The sequence below is a fragment of the Toxorhynchites rutilus genome, chromosome 2 (assembly GCF_029784135.1).
Source record: "Toxorhynchites rutilus septentrionalis strain SRP chromosome 2, ASM2978413v1, whole genome shotgun sequence".
Classification (NCBI taxonomy): domain Eukaryota; kingdom Metazoa; phylum Arthropoda; class Insecta; order Diptera; family Culicidae; genus Toxorhynchites; species Toxorhynchites rutilus.
Window position 1 is genome coordinate 198,243,051 of NC_073745.1, and position 26,710 is coordinate 198,269,760.

The window sequence follows — 26,710 nt, forward strand, 5'->3', positions numbered from 1 at the left end:
CATTTCTTTCTCTGCGTGATAACCATGGATAAAAGAAATTACAACAATCCTCCTTGGGGGGTTGAGACCCTCTGCTCTGGTTCTCAATAGTTTCAGGTTTCGGACATGCTACTATAGAGATCCGTAATTCGCAGACGGAGTTTTTCATATACAACTACCATAAGAAAATAAAAGCCACGCTGATTCAAATTTTCTTGAGGGATTTTATTTCAATTGTTTTTTACTATCTCTATGCAATAATTTTTACAGTTATTTATAAAACGTATCTAATAATGAGTTTTTTTTCTTCTCTAGTTGTACCAAAATTCTTTTTTCTTTTTTTCACTGAAAATTAATCGATAAATAAGTAAAGAATGAGACACAGACAATGCTTGGAAACATTGCAAAGAGAGAGAGGGAGAGATGCAACGTGAACTAAGTTCCGGGAAGATGCACAACCATGACTGGATTCAACAGGATACACCGTAACTACCACGAATGACTGAGGTGATCCCGATTCATTGCCTAGGGATGAATTGAGTACTTAGTAAATAAATAACATAGCACATGTTCATGAAAACATGAATTGGAAGAAAGTTTGACTGACTATGATTCGCTCATTACTCTAACCACGAATAATTGCAATTGTTCGCGAGTTAACTGAACCTCAAATGCGACTATGCGCGGCTATATCACATTGACAATTGAAGCGAATTGTCTTCTCTATGATTTCACCTGTCGGATCCCCGTAAAAATATAGTCGAACCAATAAAGCTAAAGTAGGTTTGCTCACAATTCAGCAATGAGTCTTATTTTTTTGGAAAATAATAGTCACAAAAATGGCCACAGTTCATCATATATTGTCATCAAATTGTATCAACCATGCTAAATCGAGCACGTGAACAAAAACACTAGATACCATGAACTTGAATATTATAATAAAACTAACACAAATTTAATTGGTATTGAATTGTAGGTTCGCAAAATCTTCAAAGTTGCTAGTGTCTCTGAATTGCTCTCTCTTGAATGCTTTGCTTTCGCCACTTCCTACGATCTTCGTTCGATGCTTACTTTTGTCGTATTCTTCCACTGATCACATGCGTCTTCTTGATTGATTGTTGGTTGTGGGGTGTGAAAAAAAAACGAAATTTAGAAAAAGAATTAAAATACGGCAAACAAAACCGTGAAACCTAACGAAAAAAAATAGTGCTTGTTAAAAATGAGACTGCAGAGAAATGAAAAACACGCGTTCTTCCTATGTTTTCTCTACTTTCTTACAAACTAGTAGTAATTAATCTTTAATAGTAATGTTTTTTTCTCATTATTTATGATCCTTTTTGCATCAACCGTACGCCCTAATATTATAGTAAGTGTATATATTTCGTGTATATACAGTTTTGTGTTTTGTTGATTCATTTTGCTTGCCAAATTGTGAGTGTCTGTGTGTTCGTTTTTTCTCTCTCTCATGTTCCCCATTGCATACGTATTTTACCTCATATTATCACCTAGCGTAGATCGGGTCCTTAAGAAGTACAGTAAAATGTTTATGTTTCATTGTTGTTTTGATTTTCTACATTACTGAATAGAAAAAATAACGATTTTCCTCTCTGCTTTTACAATGATGTCGTGTTGTGAATATTCATTGAATCTGTGATTTGCTCTTGGAGATAGGAAGCAGCAGGGACAGAGGAAGGGGGAAGGTCTCTGAATGGGATGGTTCTGTGGATTTTTGTGGGTGTGCGGTTAGCTTAATTACCGAGAACGTGGACATCATCCTGTTCTTTTTCCCGCTGGCGCACGGCCACAGCAGTTTCCACCAGCAGATAGAGACATTTGAATTGATCCTTATCGTCGCGGATGACACCTGGAACGGCAAGCGAAAGGAAAATGGGTTGCTTTATTCGTGGGCACATACAAAGCATGCGATATGATAAGATTATGATTTATTTTCTAAGCTCAGACTGGAGTGTAACACTCCTTAGAGTTTAATATGGGTGACATAAGACAGATTTCATAAGTAATATCTGACAAAAAACTGTTCTGTCAAAAGAATTACTCGAAACAATTTTTGTAAAGGTTGTGTATTCGATAAAAATTGCCCGTACAAATTCTACTGTTTTTTTAGGTTGAATTTGGATATTTTTTAAATCTGAAATTGTAAGTAGAACTAGTTGATACATACCGTACTTACAAGCATATGGTTGTAAACAAATACCCACGAAAATTTTTTGTTCAATTACAATAATAATCCGGAAATATCAATCACTAAGAACGCTTCCCAAACATCTTCTAGAAGTGTTTAACGCTTGAGAGAACGAAAAGGAGGGCCGTAAAAATGGTCCAATGAATCCCCAGATGACCAAGAAAGTTTTAGCAGGATACGAGCGTCAATCGAACATACCAATCCGGGACGTCACTAGTAGATACAAGGTAATAGTCTTTTGTTGTCCAGAAAACCATGGAACGTTCTGGGCTACATGTTTACAATGTGCAGAACCCGTGCACGGAGGCTTTCTACGCATTGTGATGGATGACAAAACCTACGTTAAGGCCGACTTCTATTAACTTTAAGGATAGAAACATTACGTTGTCAAGTCCAAATTTGACGTTCCGGAAAATATTCGAAAGAAGAAAACGGCTCCAGCCAAGTGAATTCTGTGTCAAAAGGAATGAATCGACCGTATTCGCCGGAGCTTCTCCCTATTGAAGTATTTTGGGCTATCATGAAGGTAGCGCCTTCGTGAGTTTCCCAAAAATGTTGAAAACGAGTTGGAGTTGAGGAAAATTGGTGAAAAAAAATTGTTGTACAACATTTGACGGGCGCTGTCGCCGCAAGGATCACGTTTTAGAGCGTGATTCATTGATTAGACATAGAGCGTGTTCTAACCACACGGATAAATCTGAACTTATCTCCGGTCGTAAATAACCAAGGACGGAATAAATCCCAATCAGCTCGCTAAAGCAATAAACTATTTACGAAGGTCGCGAGAAACCCGAGGAGCTCGCTTAAGGTATAATAAAAAAAATAATAATAAAACGGAAAGGAAAAGGGACATCGCGCCAGGGTGCGGGTACATAATCTTCCCTTCGGCCGCCCGTCTGAATTAGGTAGAGAATAATTATGATTTTCCGATTCCCTATGTTACGCCCTTCTGGCATGAGATAAGAACTCATAAGGAGGCCATAGGGAAAATTGAACTGTCGTGGCAGGAACTAAATTAACCGAGTAAATGTCTAAATATCACAATCCACATCCATGAAGGAGAGATCACAAGAGAAGTCAAGACAGCGCCAGCGAGAACCACCGCCAAGGATCAGGAGAACCAGAACTACCAGGAGCTGTAGTGAGTATACACTTCGGTCAGATCCGAAAATTCCAACAATCCTCCCTTTCCCCTCCATTTTCCTTCTCTATCTGGCTCCGCCCGGTCAAAACCCCAAGTGACGCGGTACTACCGGATCACACCTGTAGACGTATGCTTGTTATGTGCTCTACGTGATCTGGCCTACCAAAAAGCGTCCAGTAAAGGGTCTTCTTCCCCTTCTCCATTCGCGCAACCAGCGCACTTTGGCAACCACATTTGGTGGCTCCAGAGAGGAAGAGAGGACTAGCCAAGTTTCGGTTAAACTTCCCACCGCGTTATCAGCACGACCAGCCACAGGTGCGGTGAAGAAAGAAGTGCGGGAACTCGGAATGAGAAAGGAAATTTAATAAAGTAAACCAATTAGTCCTTAATAAAATTAAAAAAAGCGATGGGACAAAGAGTACCATCGACACTTCATGTATATGTTGCAATAGACCCCACTCATGGTCTACTAACTACTCGTAACTCATATTCCAAACTATCCGCGGTGCCACCTATTGTACGAATAACCATATTGAAGATCGGATAACTAACCCCGGTGGGAGCTTGGTCGAATGCTAATGGAAGGGTGCTCCTTTTCACGGAGGATGTAGCTTATAAGAGCGCCTCTTCACCATGGAGCTCAACACAACAACAGTTGCCAGTGTCAGGCCAGCGAGCGACTCTGCACAGAGCTGTGTACTGTGACCCTCCGGCGTCAAAGTGGGTCGGTGCAGGCTATGCAAACTATTCGTAAAAATAAAAGCACAAGGAAATTCAAGAAACGCAGAAACGGGAGATTGGTTGGTGACCAATCAACGAAAGAATGTACAGATTGAGAATTCGAGGCCACCTTTTCAACTTCAGTGCCATCAATGTCTGCAGTCCTCATCTGAGTAGCGCCGACGACGATGAAGAAAAATTCTACGCGCAGCTAGAGCGCGAAAACGATTGCTGCCCAAAACAGGACATCGAAATCGTCATCCGGAGATCTTCATATTTCGAACAAACACAACGGACATGTTCGATCGGGTTATGCACCTTCCACAGATCACAAAGAGGACGAAAGGGTCCCCTATTGAAGCTATGTGACATATTGCAGTGGCCGGCTCTTAGTCGGGACAGAATTCGTTGTTCTATCATTGCTTTCAAGTCATCCAACCTAGTTGTGGAACCTTTAATTTTCAGGAGGAACAGCCTCGCCTCAGCGAACCACCTTTTTGCCATAAAAGTGTTGAAAGTGTTGATAATCCATAATTTGAGGTCGTCCAGAGGCATTTCATGCGTTAGAAGCCGTCCGGGGATCATCGTGAAGACGACATCCACCAACAAATATTTCTAGTGACTTGTAACAGGTATTCCAATAAGCACGCTACAAAAGTAGACCGATAGGGACAGCAAACGACGCCATATTTTTTTCCGCTCTCTTGAAATTTCTTTTTAGTAAGGTTTACCATTTCATAATGGAAAGATATTCGATCCTACAACGAGTCGAGATTATTAAAATTTACTACCGAAATTTGGCCTAAACTTTAAGAGCGTTACATCCAATTTAGGGTCGTCATAATCGTCATGTCAGATCAATAATTGAGCGTCTAGTGGAAAAAATTGAATCCACAGGCACAGTACAAAATGTTCCCGTGTCAGTGAGACAGAGAAGTGCCCGTAGTGTCGAGAATATTGCTGCCGCTAGCGCATCATTTGAGGAAGACCCAAATCAGTCTCTCACACGTCGTTCTCAAGCGTTGGGCATCTCTGTGACGTCGTTGTGGTGAATTTTGCGAAAAGATCTTGGCCTACATCCTTGCAAGATCAAATTGACGCAAAAACTGAAGCCGCTTGATCACCAGAAGCGTCGTATGTTCTTGAATTGGGCTGAGGAACAACTTGAAAATGATCCGGATATTGAACGAAAAATCATCTTCAGCGATGAGGCTCATTTCTGACTGAATGGCTTCGTCAATAAGAAAAACATGGGTTATTGGTCAGGCAACAACCGACACGTACTCTATGAGTCACAATTGCATCCCGAAAAAATTACGGTTTGGTGCGGTTTGTGGTCTGTCGGCGTTATTGAGCCCTACTTCTTCCGTGATGACCAAGACCGGCACGTTACTTTGAATGTGTATCGCTACCGCTCAATGATAACTGAATATTTTTGGCCCGAATTGGATGATAACAATCGATTTATTGAAAACCAAGTTTGGTGAACGTGTTATCTCACGAAATGACCCAGTCAATTGGTCGCCTGCTGTATGCCAACAAGCCAGCGACGATTGATGAACTTCGACCCAGTCTCGGCCGATTTATGCTTGAAAACCGTCAAAAATGGGTTCAGCGTCTTGACTTCTGCAAGCGTGCCTGTGGTGGCCATGCAAAAGAAATCAAGTTCCATACATAATGGCATCAAATGTACTTTCACATGAATGAAAAATTTCATTGATATCCAAAACCGGTTTTGTTTTTATTAAAAAAAACTTTTGTAGCGATCTTATTGAAAAACCCGATATCAATGGGTGCCTGGATCCGGTTGTACCGATGGCATCGATGATGCAAGCCGTGTCTCAAATTATCAAGAGCGGCTTGGTTGACGGAATTGTGGCAGCTTCAAAAATTCTTGCTGTTTCAGCCGTGAACACCTGACCGATGCCGGCGAGTTTCTTGTCGGAGATTAAGTAATTGTTGTGGGCACTTACCCCTCTGCTCCCGTGGCCGAGTGGTTAGCGTCACACTGATCATGCCGGGGGTTCGGGTACGATTCCCGTTCTAGTCGGGGGATTTTCCCTCTAAGAAATTTCCTCCGACTTGCACCGTGGTTAGTGTATTGCTTGCCACTTAGAATACATTCAAGGCGTGTTATTTGGCATAGAAATCTAAACTTAGTTCTAATAAAACTGACACAAGTACAGTAACCGTTCGCTAACTGGTCCTGGTTTAACTGGTCTACTTTTTAACTGGGCGAACGTTAACTAGTCCTTGGACCAATTAAACAACAGAATTTCGTAAACAATCGACGCCATATTCAAATGAAAGATTTACTGTGAAGGGCATTCGAATGTAATTTGAAATGTTATAAAAATTGAAATTATTTTCGCATGATAAAACGATATGTTGTGATTCAATTTACCACCTTGCAGGTCGCTACCACCTTGAGACTTGTGATTTTTAATTTTTTTTCCAATTTCTTTACGAAGGTTAAAAACTTATTGCACTATTTTTCCGCTACTAAGCCATCGTACCTCAGAATGGAATTTCGCTTTACTTGTGTTCAAGAAAAGCTTAGAACTCACGATGATCCAATGCGTAGGAGTTAATTGACGATTGGAACGATATTCTCGAATACTACTTTTTTGGCGCAGAGATTCTCCTGATGTATGATGTTATGATGCTGCGTGAATTTCTCTGATACTTCTGGTTGTTTTTGAAGATGAACAATAGCCATTCGTTGAAACAAACAATGTTTCTTTCTAACTCAGAAAATTTTCCAGCACAGGATGTGGCGACAAACATGTCCATTTTGGACGCATGTTTCAACTCATATTTTCATTTCAGAAAGAACCTTCTTGACAGCAGGCAGCAGAACGAAGTACATTTCGGACAATTTCCCTTGCCACTTTCCATTTTTTGCTAGTGCTGGCTTCCATTTACTCCAATTTTCAAAACACACGCCAAACACGCGAGCAGAAAAAAAACATTTTTTCTGTATTACAATGACTTTCAACACTATCAGCTGGTTCGTCACTCGGACCACGGCTTTACTTCCTTTCCGAAGGAAGAATGTTGTGGTCCGAGTGCTTGATAATTTCGAAACTAAAAGATGATAATGACTTTTATGATTCTTCCTTTCTCTTCAGCAACTGAAACATCGATTCCTCAATTTCGTTCCTTTCTGCTATCTTTCCCTTTGAGTTTGATAACAGGCGCTTTCACTTGACGATTGAAACTGCTCGAATGGGCTATATTCATTTTCATTCGAATGGGCGATACGTCAGTATCACATGTGAAAGAACACGATCGATGCTTTCAAGTGAATGCTTCATTCGATTTCATTTCTCCAAACTGGATTTTTTCAGACCGTATTCCAAAAAAGTGGAATTATAAGAGACATACTGCCGTTCTACGCATAGTTGTCCCATGTCCCAAAATCAGCAACTGAAAAAAAACGCAATCAAAGTTTTCTGGCATATTTGTCTACCAGAAGCTTCAAGCATTTCAGTTTGCCAATATCCCGGGTTTTATGTAAGCAATAAACTATTGTTTAATGAAATGTGAAAAGTTTCCCTCACTTGAATTAATCAAGCTCGATTACGGTTTAAAAATACATGGTGTTACAATTATACCTAGGATAACAATATGGGACAATTGGACTTGACGTTTTTTGAAATACTGGGAACAAATAATAAGTGTTTTGGTACTTTTCCGAAAGATTATGCATAGAAACATCGTTTTATGAAGAAAGGAGTGATCTGCAACACTTTTACAGGATATAAATCTCATAGTTATTAGTCATTCGCTGACAAGGTGTACACGTGTTCCTGTTGAAGATTTTTTTTTTATTTATTTTTTATCCCATTTGTTTATTTTAGGCTCATTAGCATTTTAGATATAACAGAGCTGTAACAGAGAGAGCGTTTCGAGCTCCAACGAAATTTTCATTCGAAATAAGACACTCTCATTTTTTTTTTTATTTTTGTACATATAGTGGCAGTTAAAACAATAAAAACACAATTTTTCGTTACCATATGGCCAATCTTAATTACGACTGATTTCTCATAAGGGCGTATATATTATATAATTGAATTTTTTTTTCAAAAAATCTGATTGAAATATGATGTGCTGCATAGTTGTTGGAGAATTATTGAACCATTAAAGAAAAATAATATTTCAAAAACACTGTTAAATATTACTCAAAAATTGAATTTAATGTAAAAAACTGTTGTATCATAATTTTTTTTTAAATTATATCAGCATTTCAAAGAGTCCAACACCGCATCACTATATGTCAACATTTTTTGAATTAAAAGAGTTTTTTTATAAAAATATATTAGAAAATATCGAAGGGCGGCTCTTTTGAGAAACAACAGTTTTAGCATTAAATTCAATTTTTCAGTAATATTCTATCCTACATCCTATATTAATCAGACATCTTGATTTCGAGTTTGAAAAAAATAATTGTTTTACATACATCGTTTTGAAAAATCAGTTGCAATTGAAATTAGTCATATGATAATGAAAATTGCGATTTTGGATAGCGGACACCATATGTACACGGTTTAAAAAAACGGAGAGGGTCGCGTCCAAATCATCCGTTTTTCGTCTGATTTGGTGTTAAATTGCTCTATAAGAACCATTCTTTTTCATTTGACTATTCGACAACTTCGCTTCAGTGTGAAGAATGACAGAAATGAACGCGAAGCTGTATGAAAATGAAGTGATTCCCCTTTATTCCGCGCGGCGAATGACGTGAGATGACTGAAGTCACGGAGTTCCCGCAGGCGAGTGACGTGACTATAGTCTGTCACACAGGTGAGATTTGAGGTCATATCCTCATATGTTATCGACTCGGCTATCAAATAGGAGGTGAAAACTAAAGTGGCTTACACAATAAAACGTGAAATGTTGCTATCTCACTTCATTCGCCGCGTAGAATGAGGCAAATTCTCTTTACTGAGCGCGAAGAGAGAATAGCACTATTTTCAGTCTGCATGAGTTTACACGAAATTGAAAAGCGAATAGGCTCCTTATTGAGTGACAATGTGTCGATTGAAGTGAAATTGTAAGTCGACAACCCGATAGACCACGCGACCAGAATGACAACGTGATACGTGATTATTACAAGAAATTATTATTCGCTCGATTAATCGAATATTGAAAGATAATTATTCGAATGAATCGAATACTAAAAAATTCCCCAACGATTAATCGATAATCGAATAAATGAAAAATTTAGACATCATTATGAGGAAGGAAGAAGCGATTGTCAATACACACTGAAATGGTGAATGAACTCGACTACCCTCCAATGACGAGAGCGCAGCAAAATCAAATGAATTCTCTCCCAAACTTTCTCTCTCTCCTATGGACCCACGCTTACGTGCATTCCGTGCTTTCTCATAAAACACTTGAGAGCGTTGGCAGCAGTTACTTTCACGAAGTGGTCACTACTGCTCTAGAGTTTCCGCAAAGACGCAAGGTAGTTTCGGAAAAAATAGTCCTCTAATCGGCACAGCATGAGGTTTTCACTTGCAGAGTTCTACACTACGATCAAATTGTGTTGACATTGAATAGTTTGACTGGAACCTTTTTTGTTTCATCTTTCCATGTTGATTCGTTGTTGCTACAGGTTATTCTGCACTGAAATCACTATGTAGTGCTATGAAACCGCGGTTTCATAGCACTACCAATTAATAGCGATTGGCAATAGAAAAATACCAGTTAACCAGTTTTAACGGATTGATTACCATCCCTCGGAATTTATACCATTTTATAACGCCGGAAGAGAAATTCATTATGAGAGTATCTATCAAACTATCAACTATCAAAACTATCAAACTACATACTATTGGTTGAGTAGAAGTTCGCAATTCAAAATGCAATTACTGGGCAGTTGTATTCGTTCAAATCAGTTAATTGTATGATTAATCCGGGAGAAACAACTTCTCGTAAGACAGGGTTCCTATATTCATTGTATTTGATAAGATTATCGTTACACAATTTACGGCTAAAGATTGCCTGGGTGCTGCTCATCATGTGGCAGACCTTGCTTCGGGTGTATGTGAGATCGATCTCGAATTCAAATGCTTTTCGTCCGGCCAATCATACTTGTTATACTCATGTTTTGGAAACTCTTCGTATTTGTTTGTATATGCTTCGGATAACAAAACGAAAAACGTAGTTTGCCACAAAGCATTGAATTGCCCTAAAAAATGAAAACCCACAAAGTAAATTAAATGTATTGCATTCAATGAAATTCGGAAAGTGTTTCATCATGCCAATAATTAAAATTCGAGTGGTGTCATCTGTTAACCAATTTAATGCTAAGCGTTCGAAAAATCGAAGCTTTGGAAGGCAACCATATGAGGTTTGACAAGGTTTAAGCATCAAATGATAGCTTAATCTATTAGCTTCCATTAACTAATTCAATTTTGTATAACTTTATTGGCCAATAAATTCGGTTTACAGCAACTATGTGCGAAAAGCACAAAACCTCACATAAGATTGAAAAATATGTGAACTTATCCGCAGTATCACATTGATAAAAGATCACACATTGCGATGAAGGGAAAAAAAATTTGATTGAATTTCCTGCAGAAACAAAAATGTAGGTTTTGGCCAATGTTTTTGTTTGGTGATTTTTCTATTTTTTGTCATTTTCCTGAAAACGGAAAATGGAAGAAAAAGAATTCTTGAAGATTGGAGTTTCTGTAACGCCAATGTTCAAAATTACACCAACAGTATTTGTTAAACACATAATTTTTACAGCTTGGTCGATAAAGGATTAACGATAACGATCAGAAAAAAAATAATATCAGGAAAAACTTATTCAAATTCTATTCAAATCTATAAAAATAAGAGCGGTACAAAGTTCCCAATATCTGCTGGTTATCTACAATGTATTCGTTTCTTTGCTGGAAAAATAACAGAAGATTGTCAAAATAATAATTTTTTCCTAAAAATTTTGTTTGATTTTTGAAAGCATCCAGCGAGTACAAACAACCAATTTTCAATCGCAATATTCATCGCAACATTTTTATTCGTCAATGATTTCAGTTCATATTTTGTATAAAAATTCACAAACACATTCATGTTAATTATATGTCCAATGTCAAAAGAAGCCCGCAAACCATTAACGAACGTAATTTGAAAAAAAATCATGCAAAACTTGGACAACTTATAAGAACTATTTTAATTTAAGAAACTTTGAAGACACAATTTTTTTTTAAACCATTTGTAAATAATAGTGACATCTAACTGCTCTATACCATCTATTTTCTTCCTAGGATATTCGCAAAAGTCAAATGTTTCACTTGTTTGAAAGTCCCAGCAGTTTTGGGGAGATTAACGACCCGATATAACTCACCTTTTACTTTGACAGCGGTTGTTGTGTGCTGAGAATTGTTTTGTGTGTTGTTGTTGCTGCTGCTGTTGTTATTGTTGTTGTTGTTGTTATTGTTGTTGCTGATGTTGGAGTTTGTCGCACTCAGCACAGCCGTAGTGGTCACTGGAGTTATCGCTTTGATGTTTGCCTCCACCACTGCCGTTGTGGGGATCAGCTTTTTCACGATGGTCGCTTTGCCAATCTGTATCGGTGTCGACACGATCGTCGTTCCAGCAGTCTTCACGGTTGCTACGATTGGACTGGACACGTTGGATGCGCTCGTGGAACTTGGCACCACCTGTACCCGTGAGAGTCCTACGGGAACTGGATTGGTGGTGACGATTTGTGCTGTCGTAGTCGTCAATGCCCGTTCTAATTGGAAGGAAAGTTAAGCCGATAGTATGTTAACACTCTAAGGACCGGAAAGAAATCTGTAAGACATACGCCTGGGACCGCACGCTTTGACTTGTGTGAAGTTAGCGGATAACAGTTTTTGTTTCGTGCAAGTTTCTGTTCAACGTCTTGCTGGATCACATGGATAATGAATTATTTCAGTTGAAATAAATTGATTGATTATCATGTAACAACCTTCCAAATCATGCTCATTAGATAGAGAACTGAATCATTCATCTTTCCACATAATTCCATTTTTTTTATAGTGACAGAGAAAAGTTATAGACTGAAACGCGAGCGTGGGTCAATATAGGTCAATATATAGAATTTTGAAAATCAAAAAAAATGTTGTTCGAATAGTTATCGAAGTTATGCGATAGAGAAATATTTTACCTATCCTCCAGTCACAATTTGATTAATCGGAAAAGGGGCTGAGAAAAGTTATAGGCCAAGTTGTATGGGAGCAATTTATTATTTTAAAGAAAATTAAAGAAAAAAGTTATTTGAAAGGACCGAAAACACATTCTCGAGATAGTACTCATTCATACTTTTATCTATCTTTAGCAAAATTTTCGTTGGTCGGAAAAGGGTCTAAGAAAAGTAATAGGCCAAAACCTATACAACATGTATGGGTGAAATTAATTAATTTAAAGAAAATTGAAAAAACTTATTTGAAAGGACCGAAAACACATTCTCGAGATAGTACTCATTGGATAGAGAATATTTTTATTTATCTTTAGCCAAATTTTCATTGGTCGGAAAAAGGTATGAGAAAAGTTATTGGCCAAAACATTCACGAGTAGTACGGGGAAAGGGTCTGGTTGTTTTGAATCAGCTGCCAAAACACACCTCATTAAACTCGAGCGAATTCAGTATCTTTGTTCCGTATTGCGTTGGGATGTATGCCCTCAACGCATACCATGAGTCTCGAGGTTTTGGCAGGCGTACTCCCACTAATAGATCGCTTCAATTTATTATCTCTTCGGTTCTTCATCCGGTGTATGGTCATGAACCCATTGGTGATCGGAAATTTTAAGCAGCTGATCGAGCTAAATTTTCACTCCGGATTCATGAGTTCATATCATGAATTCATCTCCATGCAGGTTGATCCATCTTCGTATATTCCTAACCGTGTTTGTTTTCCTGACTACATCAATTCCTCTGTGCATTTTGATCTGTCCATGAAGCAAGATATCCATGGATATTCAGATTATCAACGATCGAGGATCGCTCCAACGATCTTCGATTCAAAGTATGGGGGTATCAATTGTGATAATATGTACTTTACTGATGGGTCCTCTATGAATGAGTCCACAGGATTTGGAGTTTGTTTGTTTGTTTATTATTGGATTATAGGCTGTTAGGCTGTATAGGAGTGTTCAATGAAATTTTTAGCACCTCCCACAGTCTTCAGAATCCTTGCTCAGTATATATTGCTGAATTGGCAGCGATATACTGGGCGCTGGACAGCGTCGCCTCACGACCTGTTGAACACTATTACATTGTAACGGATAGTCTTAGCTCTGTCGAAGCTATCCGTTCAGTGAGGCCGGAAAAGCGCTCGCTGTACTTCCTTGAGAGAATACGAGAAATTTTGAGTGCTTTATCCAGACGCTGTTGTGTCATTACCTTTTTTTTATCCCATTTTATTTTTATTTAAGGCTCATCAGCATTTTAGCTGTAACAGAGCCGAATTTCAATCGTGTACATGTCACATGGTTATCATATATCTATAATTAGCACATTACACAGTTGCCATTCGCCAGTATTTCTTCTATACCATTACATATGGCACATTCACACAGTAGCCATTTAGGCGTAAGAGTATTATGTGCTCCCGTGGCCGAGTGGTTAGCGTCAAAACCTAACATGCCGGGGGTTCGGGTTCGATTCCCGTTCTGGTCGGGGAAATTTTTCTTCAAAGAAATTTCCTCTGACTTGCACTGTGGTCACGCGTATTCTAGAGCTTGCCACTCAGAATACATTCAAGGCGTGTTATTTGGCATAGAAATCTCAACTAAGTACTAATGAAAATGACGCAAGTAATACTACGTTGAGACGGCGGAGTTCCTCTAGGAACGTTAGTGCCATATAAGAAGAAGAAGTATTCTTTCTGTTCTTCCATTATCCAGTTGGACCACCGGACAGCGGAGACAGTTTATTGATCATTGTTGAGTTATTTATAGAACAGCAGCCCGATGTGTCTTGCAGAGCAGAGCAGTTGTATGGATGAATCGATCTTATTTCGACCGTGGGTCGATATCCATCGCTGATGATTGTTGCGTGGACGTAGTTATTCTGTAACAATACAAAGATGGTCAATGAGGGTCCTGAGTTTTGAATGGCATTACCTTTGTCTGGGTCCCTTCTCATTGCTCAATTCCGGGTAATGAGAGGGCTGACTCATTAGCAAAGGTAGGTGCGATTGAAGGCGACATTTATCAGCGTCAAATCGCCAAAATCAATGAATTTTATTCTTTAGTCCGTAAAAATACCATCGCTAACTGGCAACGCAAATGGAACGAAGATGAATTGGCCGGTGGTTTCACTCGATTATCCCTAAGGTTAGCCTCAAACCATGGTTCAAAAGTCTGGACTTAAGTCGGGACTTTATTCTCACCTTCTCCCGACTCATGTCCAATCACTCTTCGTTAGATGCGCTACTCTTTCGTTTCAATCTTGCCAGCAACAATCTCTGCGTCTGTGGTCAAGGTTATCACGACATCGAGCATGTTGTTTGGTCGTGCGAGGTGTATCTTGTCGCCAGATCGAATTTAGAAAACTCCCTTCGGGCCCGAGGAAGACAGCCCAATGTGCCGGTGAGAGATGTGTTGGCTCGGTTAGACCTTGATTACATGACCCAAATATATGTTTTCCTTAAAGCTATCGATCTTCGTGTGTGATTGTCCCTATGTCCTTATACCCTCCTTTTCATCCATTGCGAGCGATTGGCGCCCTTGGTATAAACAGTAAAATAAGTTGAAATGTAAATATACAATAGATATACGAATAGATTTAAGAGTTGAGTGTGATCATCAACATTGTAATAATTCCCTTATATCCCATCCCTTTCCTGAAAGAATATGTCACCCTCCTAAACTCGAGTAAACCGCGAGTAATCGGGTTTCCACCTTACTAACCATAGTGTTAGGAAAATTGTATATGTATAGTTTTAAAAAATATATTTAAGAATTCGGCTCCTTTAAGATAATGTAACTGAGCCTGTAAAAATAAACGATTCAAAAAAAATAATGTTTAATCATTATATCAAGCTTCATATCACCAAATATATCATAAAATAATAAAGATGATTTTTGGACATTAAAATTTGATGCGGGGCTCTGTGTGTGTTGCTTGTTCTCGTTGCGCGAAACTTAGAACTTGTTCATTTCCTGTACATATGAATAGCACATCTTCGATACTTTTAGATGCCATTCGTATTTGCTCTCGTGCGCATCGGCTCTGTTCTGATGCAACAAGCTCCTAGCTTTGTTGACGATTTGAACGAGAGTCGAGAAACGATTTTTCATAAAGGTCATTCTCGCGATGTTTCATTTTTATCGCTGCAACTGTGTGCATCTGTTAGACGCGTGTTTGATGCTTGTTGAATGGCGATACATGGAAGATGCCTCTCAGTGCTATGTGTGCATTGATTTAATAACAAATTGCGACTTATGACCAATTAGTGTATTGTTCTCGCAAAGGCAAGAAAGAATTGTTGCTTCTAGAAATGATTCTATAAAACCACGCAAGCCATTAAAACTTTTGAGGGTCCCCGAAACTTTTCACTAAAGAGTTATTTATGCAATTTCGACGTTTTCGCAAATAATATCCGAAATGATAAACCAACAAATTTCAAAAAGAAAGATTGGATAGTCCTACGTCCTGAGCGGTCGTGTATCGGATACAACCCCTCGATTTTTGTATTCTCAAAATTCTGTATATTTTCCTATATTGTTACGATCAAGAAAAAAAATAATTATGTGGAAAGATGAATGATTCAATTCTCTATCTTATGAGCATGAATGTGAAAGATGTTACTTGATAAACAATCAATTTATTTCAATTGAGTGGCTTAGAATGCAAGGGGTGTAAGTGATCGATTTCTCTTCATCAACTTTTTCTTTAGTTAATAACTCAACTGCAAAAACGTTCCAATGTGAGTTTTCTATTAGCGAATTCGTTTTTGTTCAGTTTCAACCCCAGTGCCGCACTAACTGCTGTCAAAACGTTTTTTTATTCACTCAGTTTCGCACTTAGTGTCGCACTAGTTCGCCCCGAAAGCTGTTAGTTTCGCACTGAGATGTTTCACGGGTTGGCACTCGGGTTCACCAATACAACTATACTGAACTGTCAAGTTCCGAATATTGTTTTGGAAAATCTAAAAATAAAGACTATGGAAAATGGAAAACCTGCTGCTTTTGCTTTTGTATTTTTGGAATCGTAATCCAATTCGGATTCTGATTTTGAGGAGTAGAGTAGACGGCATTAAGCTACGTGTGCTTTCATTGGGAGGTGAAAATAATGATGGATATTCAGGTGGAATAAATTTCAAAATCAAAATTATGAATGAAAATTTACTTTAACGTATCGAATATTTATTTTATGTGATTAAATAAAAGTTTTTTTCCGATATCGCAGAATATTGAACGAAAACTGTGTCTAATGATGGTTTTATATTATAATAGTAATTATTTGTGGAACAAACAGGAAATGCATCGACAAATGGTTAAGTGAGTGTCAGAACTACATGTGTTAGGTAATCAAACAATATTAAGTAAAAATTTTCATTCAAACTTTTATATGTTTACACTGCACTTGGCCCTTCTGATCTGATGGAGAACAATTTACCTCCCAAGCACTAATATCACCACCCGACGTCGACACTGTACATTTGCCGTCGTAAATATAAACAAATCAGACTATATAACGCACACCAACAAACCACCGCATTCGTGAAACTGAAAACGTTTTTTATTACAGAGTCAGTTTGGCACTGACTCAGTTTTAAAAACGAATTCGCTATATATAATCCGATAGATGAGGTTCTGACCTATCTATCATTGTCTAATACAGCTGGAAATGAGTTTGCAGCTAAGTTATGACCAAAAGAGAGAGTCGATGTAGACAAATCGATCAAATCACTTACACCCCTTTCATTCTAAGCCCCTCAATTAAAATAATTCATTATTCATGAAATCCAGCAAGACGTTGAATAGAAACTTGCACGCAACAAAAACTTTTATCGGCTAATTTCACACAAGTCCGTAAAGAAGGAAAGCGAAAACGAGAAAACTCGTGAACGGTCCGTAAGGTGTTAACATGTTAAAACAGCAGCAACAGAGCATCTACTTTTTCTTACCAGTGTTGGCTGTACTCAGCGCTAGTGGCAATTGTGGCAAATGGGTGAGATTGGGATGTGTTGTGGTGGTGAAATATTCGCTCACATGACTGTCCGATGCGATTACTTCTTCTTCTGTGATTCTAGAATTGAAAACCAACGATTTATTGTTAATATGTGCTTATGAAGAGAGTGCGAATCTTACTCTTCGGGAATTTCGTCGTCCTTATCGTTGGCATATCGGATTATACCATCCCACTCGGTTTGCTCTGTTTGTAGTTCTTCATCCTCTTCCGGGTATTCATACTCAATATTGCTCTCATCCGATCTTAATTAATGAAATAATGATACAATGTTATGACATGATTAATTCCCAAATAATCAAGCAGAAGAACTATTTGTAACGTAACCTTTGGATATTGTGGGGCTTGGGCTTTCGAAAAACTTGATTGCATTTGCGTCTTCGATATTTTCTAGTATTTGAGACTTGGAAAACCGGTTTTTGGGTGCGATAACAATGGATATTATAGGAATATCTTCGAAATCGTTGGGATGCATTAGTTTGGGGGAACGGAAAAAAAGCTTGTGGACAGTTTCATAACTTACCGATATATGATATGATCCTCAAAGTCCACGTCTTCCTCAACTTTAACCAACCCCGCGGGCGTCTGAACGTACTGTTGCCCGATGCTGGAAGTAATGATGTTGGGTACGCCCTCTTCAATGACTTCTTCCTCCTCGATAATCTCTTCGGTAGCTCCAACAATGACCTCCGATGCGGGGCTCATTGTGATTGGATTGGGGACCTGCATATTCGCGAGTTGGTTGTTCAGTTTTTTACCCCTCCTCGATATGGTATAGTGCAGGGGATCATGGCCCTCGCGTCTAATCATTTCCGGTAGAATACGTCGTCGCGCGTTAATAAACCAGTTGCAAACCTACAATCAAAGAGAGATTTAAATTTAATAAATTTTTCGAAAAAAAATTGCAGAACTATTCTCACCTGTAGCACTGTAAGGTTAGCTTCTTGCGACAGCGTTACTTTTTCTGCATCGCTAGGGTATGCATTGTATCGATGCTCATAGAGCCAGCGCTTCAGGATCTTCACTGAGTGTTTGGGTAAATTTCCTCGTCGTTTGCGGATAGCCGATTGGTTGCTTGGACTAATGCCCTCCAGCTCCAGTGGTTCTCCTTCGTGTTCAGTGCTGAAGTTATGCTCGCCCATAGTATGCTCCTGGTCCGAGCCCTCCGTATCTTCCGCACTGGAAGCCGGCTGAAAATTAAGCTCTTGGGCTGAAATTGGACCGTACCAATATATTAGCATTTTGCAAAAAATACGCTTTTCTTTCTTTCTTGATCTTCAAGGCTAAAGCCTGGTTTAGAGTTCCCGTGAACGTGAACTTGAACAGGTGGTGGAATAGTACGATCATTTCACGGTGAACTACATTGCGAACAAACAACTAAAAAAATCGTGGTGAATAGAATGATTTTGTTCACGTTCACGTTCATATTAGAAGTTCGGCAGTAAACGTGAAGTAAATAAACATCGATCTTCAATAAAGTAATTCGGATAAAATATACAGTTGTTCACGAATCAACCCGAAGCAACGAAGTCTTTCAACCCGCGGAAAGATCCGATTGAATGAAATCCATATCAAAATGTTCATTGAAAACTTGAGAATTGCTAAACATATCCTTTTAAGTTCACGGTTCATATATTAATCGTAATCCTTGATTACATGATGAAATAATTTTCAGAATGCCTTGGGACATTCGAACGTGAACATGAACGGGGAAATATTTTGACATTTATATTCACCACTGTTTTCACGTTCACGTTCACCGAAGTCGGTGAACTATGGTGAGTTCACCAACATCTCGATTCCACGGTGGAAATTCAGAATCGTTGTGAAATATTGAATTATTCCACTTTTATCAATATGAATTGTGTTTAAACATGTTTTTCAACTAGAAAATGTTTCTTCCTATCGTTTCAAGATGTTTTATATATGGACTGATGAATTATTAACAAAAAAGTGTTTGTCCGCGTTCACGTTCACGGGAACTCTAAACCTACCTTTAAGGGATCATTAAGAAATGAGCACAGGCTATGGAATATTTTTTTGAAAATCAAGTAGATAGCATAAAAAGTAACATAAAAAATGTTAAGCATAATTATCTTGAAAATGTTAAAAGAATTGATAAGAAAAAATGCACTTTAGTATTAACCGCAGTAGGATTTTTATTTGAAATTATTTTTTTCCTAATGAAATTTATTGTGAGGTCAATGTGATGGGGGCGAAGTTACCATCTAAAGGCTGGTTTAGACCTCTCGTGAACGCGAACGCGAACAAACACTTTTTTGGTCATAATTCATAAGTCCAAGTATAAAACAGGAGCAAAACATCTTGAAACGATAGGAAGAAACATTTTCTAGTTGAAAAACACAATTTATATTAATAAAAATAGATTAATTCAATGTTTCACTACGATTCTGAATTTTCACCGTGGATTCGGGATGTTGATGAATTCACCATAGTTCGCCGGCATAGGCGAACATGAACCGGTTGCTTCGTGAACTGTATATTTTAACCAAATTCCTTCATTTAAGCTCGATGTTTACTTACTCCACGTTCACTGGTAAACATCCAATGTTAACGTGAACAAGAACCGTGAAATTTTCGTACTATTTCAGCACCTGTTCACGTTCACGCTCACGAGAAGTCCAGCCTTAACAAGGATAAGGAACCGAGGCGGCCCCAAGCCACCGAGGGGAAGAAATCCGAGTCGACCGCAAGCAGACCTGTGTTCCACCGATTGCCTGATTAGTTTAATACATAGAGTTATGTTATGTCCAACCAAGCGTTAACAAGCGTCGGACGGCATAAGCTTACCTGGTGCATCATTCATATTCCAAAGCAAACATTAATCGTAACAAAAAATGAAACGTATGCCGCTGGCCGGACATAACTAAGGAATCGTCTCCTCTGTTTCAAACTTACCGGGAAACCAGTGGAACACAGACTTGCTTGCAAGAGGCCACCGCTTTCGACGGCGGATCGGCGGCCGACTCGGATTTCGTCACTTCGGCGGTTTGGGACCAACTCGGTTCCTTACCATCGTTAGATGCGTTTTCGCCCGACCTTGACCTTGACCTCAGAATAAATTTATAATTTTCAAAAAAATAAAAAAACAATTTTTTTTAATAAAAGTTGTACTTCGGTGGCGTTAATACGAAAGCATAAAAAAATTAATACTTTAATGTTTTTTTCGAGTTATTTTTTTTTCGTTCTAAATATTTCAATTAAATTTAACAAACGTAAATATGTTAATTCAATGATTACAGAAAATTATTTATTCTGTGACAAATGAGCTTCTCTGTCGGGTAGTGTTCAACTGATTTAAATTTATTATCAACTTTCTTCTACGTTTATGAACTACGTGATCCAAATGATTGGATAATGATTGTAGTCAAATTTTAAAGTCCATCCATCATTCTTACAAAATTGCTGAAAAATCTCAAAGTGAAACTAGAGGGTATTTCAATAGTGATGCTACAAAAGTAGACCGATAGGGACAGCAAACGACGCCATATCTGCCAGATCAATAACTGAGCGTCTAGTGGAAAAATTTGAATCCACAGGCACTGTATAAAATGTTCCTGTGCCAGTGAGATAACTGTTTCCAGACACCACAGGATCTCAGCTTTGATAATATGGTTTTCAAGCATGAATTTAGCGATAGTTTTTGAAAAAGGAGAAGGAAGGGAATCGGTTAAAGCTGAACTGCAGGTATTGATGCCAAATGCCAGCAAAAACAGCGCGAATGTAAAAGCCGTCTACTTTTGCGCAGTTAACTCTACTAAGGCGTCGTGCACAAATTACGTAACGCAAAAAATCCGGATTTTGGACCCCCTCCTTCCCCCCTACGTAACGCAATTTACTATCTCTAATACACAGTGAGTAACGCAACCTCAACCCCCTCTTCCCCCTTCTCGCGTTACGTGATTTGTTCACGACGCCTAAGAAGGAGAAGTTCACCTACAGGCCGAAGCAAACAACATATACTGAAAAACCTACAGAGTCAAACTAGTCAAATACAATCATTAACATTCTAATTACTCCAATAATCAAAATTTTAATTTACAGAATTTCATTTTTCCAAGATTGGCAACGGAATTCCCTGACATTCCCTGATTTTCCCTGACATTGTTTGAATTGCCTGATATTCCCTGATTTCCAAGGTAGTCGACACCCTGTTGACTCCGAATTTCGGCGGGAAAAAATATGGCGTCGTTTGCCCTATCTGTTTACTTTTGTAGCGTCCCTATTAAAATACCCGTTACATCCAGGTTTTTACGTGGGTTTTCCAATTAAACCGTTTTTACGCGGTTCATGCGTAAATCTAAACAACATCACATCTCTCCTTCAGCTCACATCTCTTTCTCTGTATGGCCGAAGCCAAATATTCGACTATTTTTAACTTTTTCCCTCTTAAAATAAAATTTGATCAACGTGTACTGATCAAATATATTCGACACAAAACATGACAAACAAATACAGTAGAACCCCGATTATCCACGAAATAGTCGGGCTAGATCACCGCGTATAACGAAAATCGCTGATAACGCAATAAAGGGCAGAAAAGAGGTACCAACACGAAAGAAAAATATTTTAGCATGAAAACTATGTTGAATCAATACAGAAATTATTGAATTATCCATCTGTGATCCATCAGTGATCAGATAATGTGAAATTCATGACCAAAACAAAAGAGCTAGACTCTACCACTCACTGACAAATTTCGGGAATGTTTAAAGAATTACTAAGGAACTCACATTCATAATCCGAACCTGATAATCGAGGTTCTACCGTTTTCAGTTATTGGATGCCTAAAATTTATTTTCGGTCTGTTCGTCAAACCTTTCAGTACATAGTTAGGTTACCTTAAATATTCGATATTCGATGTTTGACATTGTTTGCCACTGTTGACAGTTGAAGAGTAGCAAATAAAATAGTGTTTGTACAAATTTCAAACCAAACTTTATCTGTCAAAAAGTGTGAAATGTTTGACCTATGGACAAACAGTGTATGACCACCTTTATGATGGCTTTTATGAGGTAAGTATTCTCCACGTAAAAAAAATCATATATATTCTCACTCATTTACATATATTTTCACGTGAATAAATCAATATATAGCTATAGATTTCCCTAATGTAAACGCGTCATAATTAATTCAACTCCGTTACGGGCAACACTGCATCGAACGCCACCTATCCAAAACAATCGTACATATGATGACAACTCGATCCATTTTTAGTCGAACAAGATTTCGTTCGTTCGAGAAATGTCATACACACGTTATAATAAAAACTTTCGATGTAGTGGACAGCAGATGCACACTCGATTAACCAATCAGCTTCCTTATGTACGTAAATAAACACAACTTCAAATGTCACGCAAAGAGGAAAACGAGAAAAACATCACGCATACAGCCACGCCGACAGATAAATAACATTCAACACGCAGGGAAGCATCGCGATAATGTTGCCAGTGTTTCCCAATGATTGTTGATCGAAAATCTGTAAATTGCAATTTCTTCTAAAATTCATATATCGTTATGTGTTGGAATAATCACATGAACCATATCGATCTCGATAAAGCTTCCAATAGTTCGGCAATTAATTGAAGAAGCTATTAATAATCTTCTTATATATTTCAAAATTGAATAAATACTAAAAATGCAAGCCAAACCAACCCTTCTCTGAACTTGGATTTATTATGCAAGTACAATTTTACAGGCAATGGTACGTCAATATTTTTTCGCGTTCATAGGCTAAAACTGATCTCTATCAAAGATGGATAAACATTCCGCAAACTGTACGAAAAGAGAGAATGAACGGTCACTTTTATTAAAAGAACAATAGTTCGCCATAAAATCTGGTAACGAAAGATTTTTTTATAAACGAATTATTAGCGAATGAACTGATTTCGGACGAACTGTATGGATAAGAATGAAAAGAAATTACAAAAGGTCGATACAAAATTTTCTCTGAAGGAACCGTTATTAAACACGTTCTTTTATTTAACCTGGAATAAGTTACCCTATAGAGAATATCAGAATTGCCTATATTTGGCCCAAATCCAATGATTACATACACAATTGTCATATGAGAAACGTAATTTGCCACTTTTAAGAAAGCATTCCTTCTTCCTCTACTGAACTCCAAAACTATTTTAAATTCATTGTATAATGAGTTCCAGCAAACATTTAGTGTTGTTCTTGATACCGGGGATATTGGCGTTGCACTTCGTTGAGCGAAATAACGAAAACACAGGGGAACGGTTAGCGACTGAATCGTTCAATAAAGTGAACCGTTATGACCATCTCTTTAGCTAGAGACTAATTTTATGCCAACTCGTCTTAGGAGTTGGTAGCACACTCTCAGATAGTAGTGAAACATTGTGGGCGTAAAGACATGTGTCATTTAAGCAACTTTGCACGCTTGAAATATTCGAAAAAGAATTAGACTAATTTCTGAAAAAAACTAAAAAAGACTTCTTATTTTTTAACAAAAAATTATATATCAAGAACTATGATGCATACAAAATATTGGTCAAAGGACGAAATGTAAGAAATTGTTTCAATTTTCATATCTGAGACGGTGCTGTCAACGACCTGTTGAATTGGCATGAAATTCGTCTATAGTTGATCTAATATTCATTGTTTCATGATGATGAGAAAGAAAAATATAAATTTCATTTTTCGTCAAGGAAATTACTTCCGATGTGCACTGTGGTCACGCGTATTCTAGAGCTTACCACTCTAGAACACATTCAAGGCGTGTTATTCGGCATAGAAATTTCGATTAAGTACCTCTAATAAAAATGACGCAAGTTGAGAAGGCAAAAGCTTCACTGGGAACGTTCGTGCCATCCAAGTAAGATGATCTGATGTTGTCGCCTAGTAAACTGCATTACTCTCACTTAAAGCCCACTGTCTCGAATGAGTTCAACGAACACAAAATTATGACGCTACAAAATAGGTTGGACAAAGTCGGAAGGTTTGAAAATGGTGTAAAATAAAAATATCCAAAGAATCCCAAGAAAAACCACTAAAAATCCACCCGCTCTAAATCAGTTAACAGAAGCTTTTCAGATAGTTTTATTCATATATTTTTTAAGAAACGTTCGGCCGTTGATTTAAACAATATATACTGGATTACAAACTAAATAAAATTCACCAATGGATGAATTTACTTTATTGTTTCAAACTCGTAAGACATCAATAAGGATAATTTCATAAGGATAGAATCTAATTGTTTCGTATGTGAAATCAATTGCGTTTCTCTCTATAACAATATCGCAATTTTCTATGACTTTTTTATAACGATAATTCGACTGTTTGAGCTATCACGATTTATGGAACTGGAACTGGAACTCGGTTTCGCGAATAATCCGCACCGCGGATAATCGGGTATTTATTGTTGTTTCGACCGCAACATTAAACGTCATTTCTCAAAACTAGCTAGGAAAATCGCTTTTAATTACTTTTAAATAGATTTAAAAAGTGTATTAAAACTATGCCATCCGGCGACATCACAAGATGACAAAGTATTAAGGCTCAATAAAATTATTTAAATTATAATTATAAATTATAAAATCAACAAATTATTGAAATAACTTGTTTAGAAACACATTTTCACTATCAGTCCCGAAACATTATCGCATTATTGCTGTGTTTGACTCGAAAGGCATTTTCTTTAAAAAACTTTAAACAACTTTTAAAAAAAGTTGATAAAAACCCAAACTGTAACATTTTTTTACGAAACATATCGTTACGTTGAAATAATTGTTTTTGGCAACACTGTCATGAAACTGATACTACTGCATCGAATAATAATACAAAGCATCACACCAACACCGTCAAACAGACCAACGATGTTTGACAGCTTTTTTCACGCTATCAAAACTGGACTTATTCCGAAAGTTTACCACTATTCGTTCTTTTCTAAAGACTAAATTTTTCTGAATATCGTTTCCTACCGATGCATACACATTTTCAATATGTTGTCCAAAAACCTTTCGAATCAACGGATTATACCGAAAATTTTCTCGTTTCAGCCCGAACGAACTTGATATTAGCATGTGACGCCATATTGGAAAATGAAATGTCATGCGAAGAAAATGCTAAATCTATAAAAAATTCATTTTATAAACCATGACAAAATGTATTTTTTGGACACATTTTACGAACTGGTGCCCTGCGCGATAATGCTCAGAACAAAATAAGTAGTACTTCATTAGAAGCTAGTGCTCGAATCGCAAGCCGCCGATTGCCTATTTTGAGTATGACAAACTTTTGACATTTGACAGACGGGCTACAATAAAATTTGAAATGTAACTCGAAATATGTGACAAATTATGCAATGAATTTTGATAGTTTATTGTTTACGAAAGCGATCAAGGGTAGAGCAATCAAAATAATTTCACTAAACTCCCGTACCTTCATTTTCCTGCTGAAGAAGTTTCGCCTGAAAGTGCGCCTCGCGAGCTAGGTCGCGTATATCGGTTCGCTTGATATTTTGTGTCGCTGTCGCCTCCATCGGAACCGAAGTTATTTCATACTCTTCATGTTGCATTTCATCGGGAGAGAGGATGACCTCCTCGGTCTCCACAATTTCCTCTATTTCCTCAATCTTGACGGCTTTTCGGAACCAGGAAAAAAATGTACACTAAACTTTATATCGCCTCGTAGCACTATTCACCTTTCTACACAAAAACGAGAATTGTGTTTGACAGTAAGTGCAGTTCCAATACGCGACCGATGCTTGCTATGTTTTCCTCGCACACACAAATTCTTCCCCACTGCTTTTCTGCTCCGTGAAACAAACCGACGACCCCTTTCCAGTCCAGCTTTCACAATTTTTTCATTGATTTTTGTCAACAAATCATCACCGTGATATACACTTCTGTTGAAAAGATTTCAATCGCGTACGATCGGAAAAAGATATTCAAATCTTCCACACGAAATTGACCGCCTTATAATCGTAATAAACTATTCTTAAAATTTACATTCCATCGAGCTGTCAAAGTGCGATGAGCAGAGAGGAGGAACAACAAAAGTCCTTCCACACAATTCAACACGAAATGTCAGAATGACAGTCCCAAGTTGAGCGTCCGCGGTAAAAAACTGCGGCATTCTCCGGCCAAAGCAGCTACAAACAAAATGGCGACAATAATCGAAAACCGAAAGCTTTTTCGCACACTACCATGAATGAACCTTCATTAAAGAGCCTACATACTAGAGAGGAGCATCACTGATTATTTTCTATGCTGGAGCTTTCTGGATTTTCTAAAGAATATAAGTTTGAGTAGAGAACAGAAAACAAGAAGGCCCACGAGGACAAGTCAGAAGGATATTTCAAAAATATGTGCCTGTTCAACGCAGTATTTTTACAATAGTAAAAATTCAAAACGTCAATAGCAACTTTATGAACCAAGTTGCATTTTGATTCAGACTGACCACGTCTTCCTGAAAAATACGGAACGAT

At 37.9% G+C, this 26,710-nt stretch overlaps 1 protein-coding gene across 2 annotated transcripts; it reads right to left on the reverse strand.

The window, feature by feature from the left end:
- Positions 1 to 183: 183 nt before the first annotated feature.
- Positions 184 to 26,317, reverse strand: LOC129768211 (ras guanine nucleotide exchange factor P-like). Of its 2 annotated transcripts, none has more exons than XM_055769698.1 (8): positions 25,663 to 26,317; positions 18,159 to 18,448; positions 17,762 to 18,093; positions 17,361 to 17,483; positions 17,177 to 17,298; positions 11,404 to 11,793; positions 1,736 to 1,843; positions 184 to 1,082 (listed from the first exon to the last, which is right to left on the reverse strand). In XM_055769698.1, the coding sequence occupies exons 1-8, from the start codon at positions 25,796 to 25,798 to the stop codon at positions 1,027 to 1,029; spliced, it is 1,557 nt and encodes a 518-aa protein (XP_055625673.1). In that variant the 5' UTR covers positions 25,799 to 26,317; the 3' UTR covers positions 184 to 1,026. The 2 variants fall into 2 exon arrangements, with proteins under 2 accessions (XP_055625673.1, XP_055625671.1); XM_055769696.1 differs by having other exon boundaries at positions 184 to 1,085.
- Positions 26,318 to 26,710: the final 393 nt, after the last annotated feature.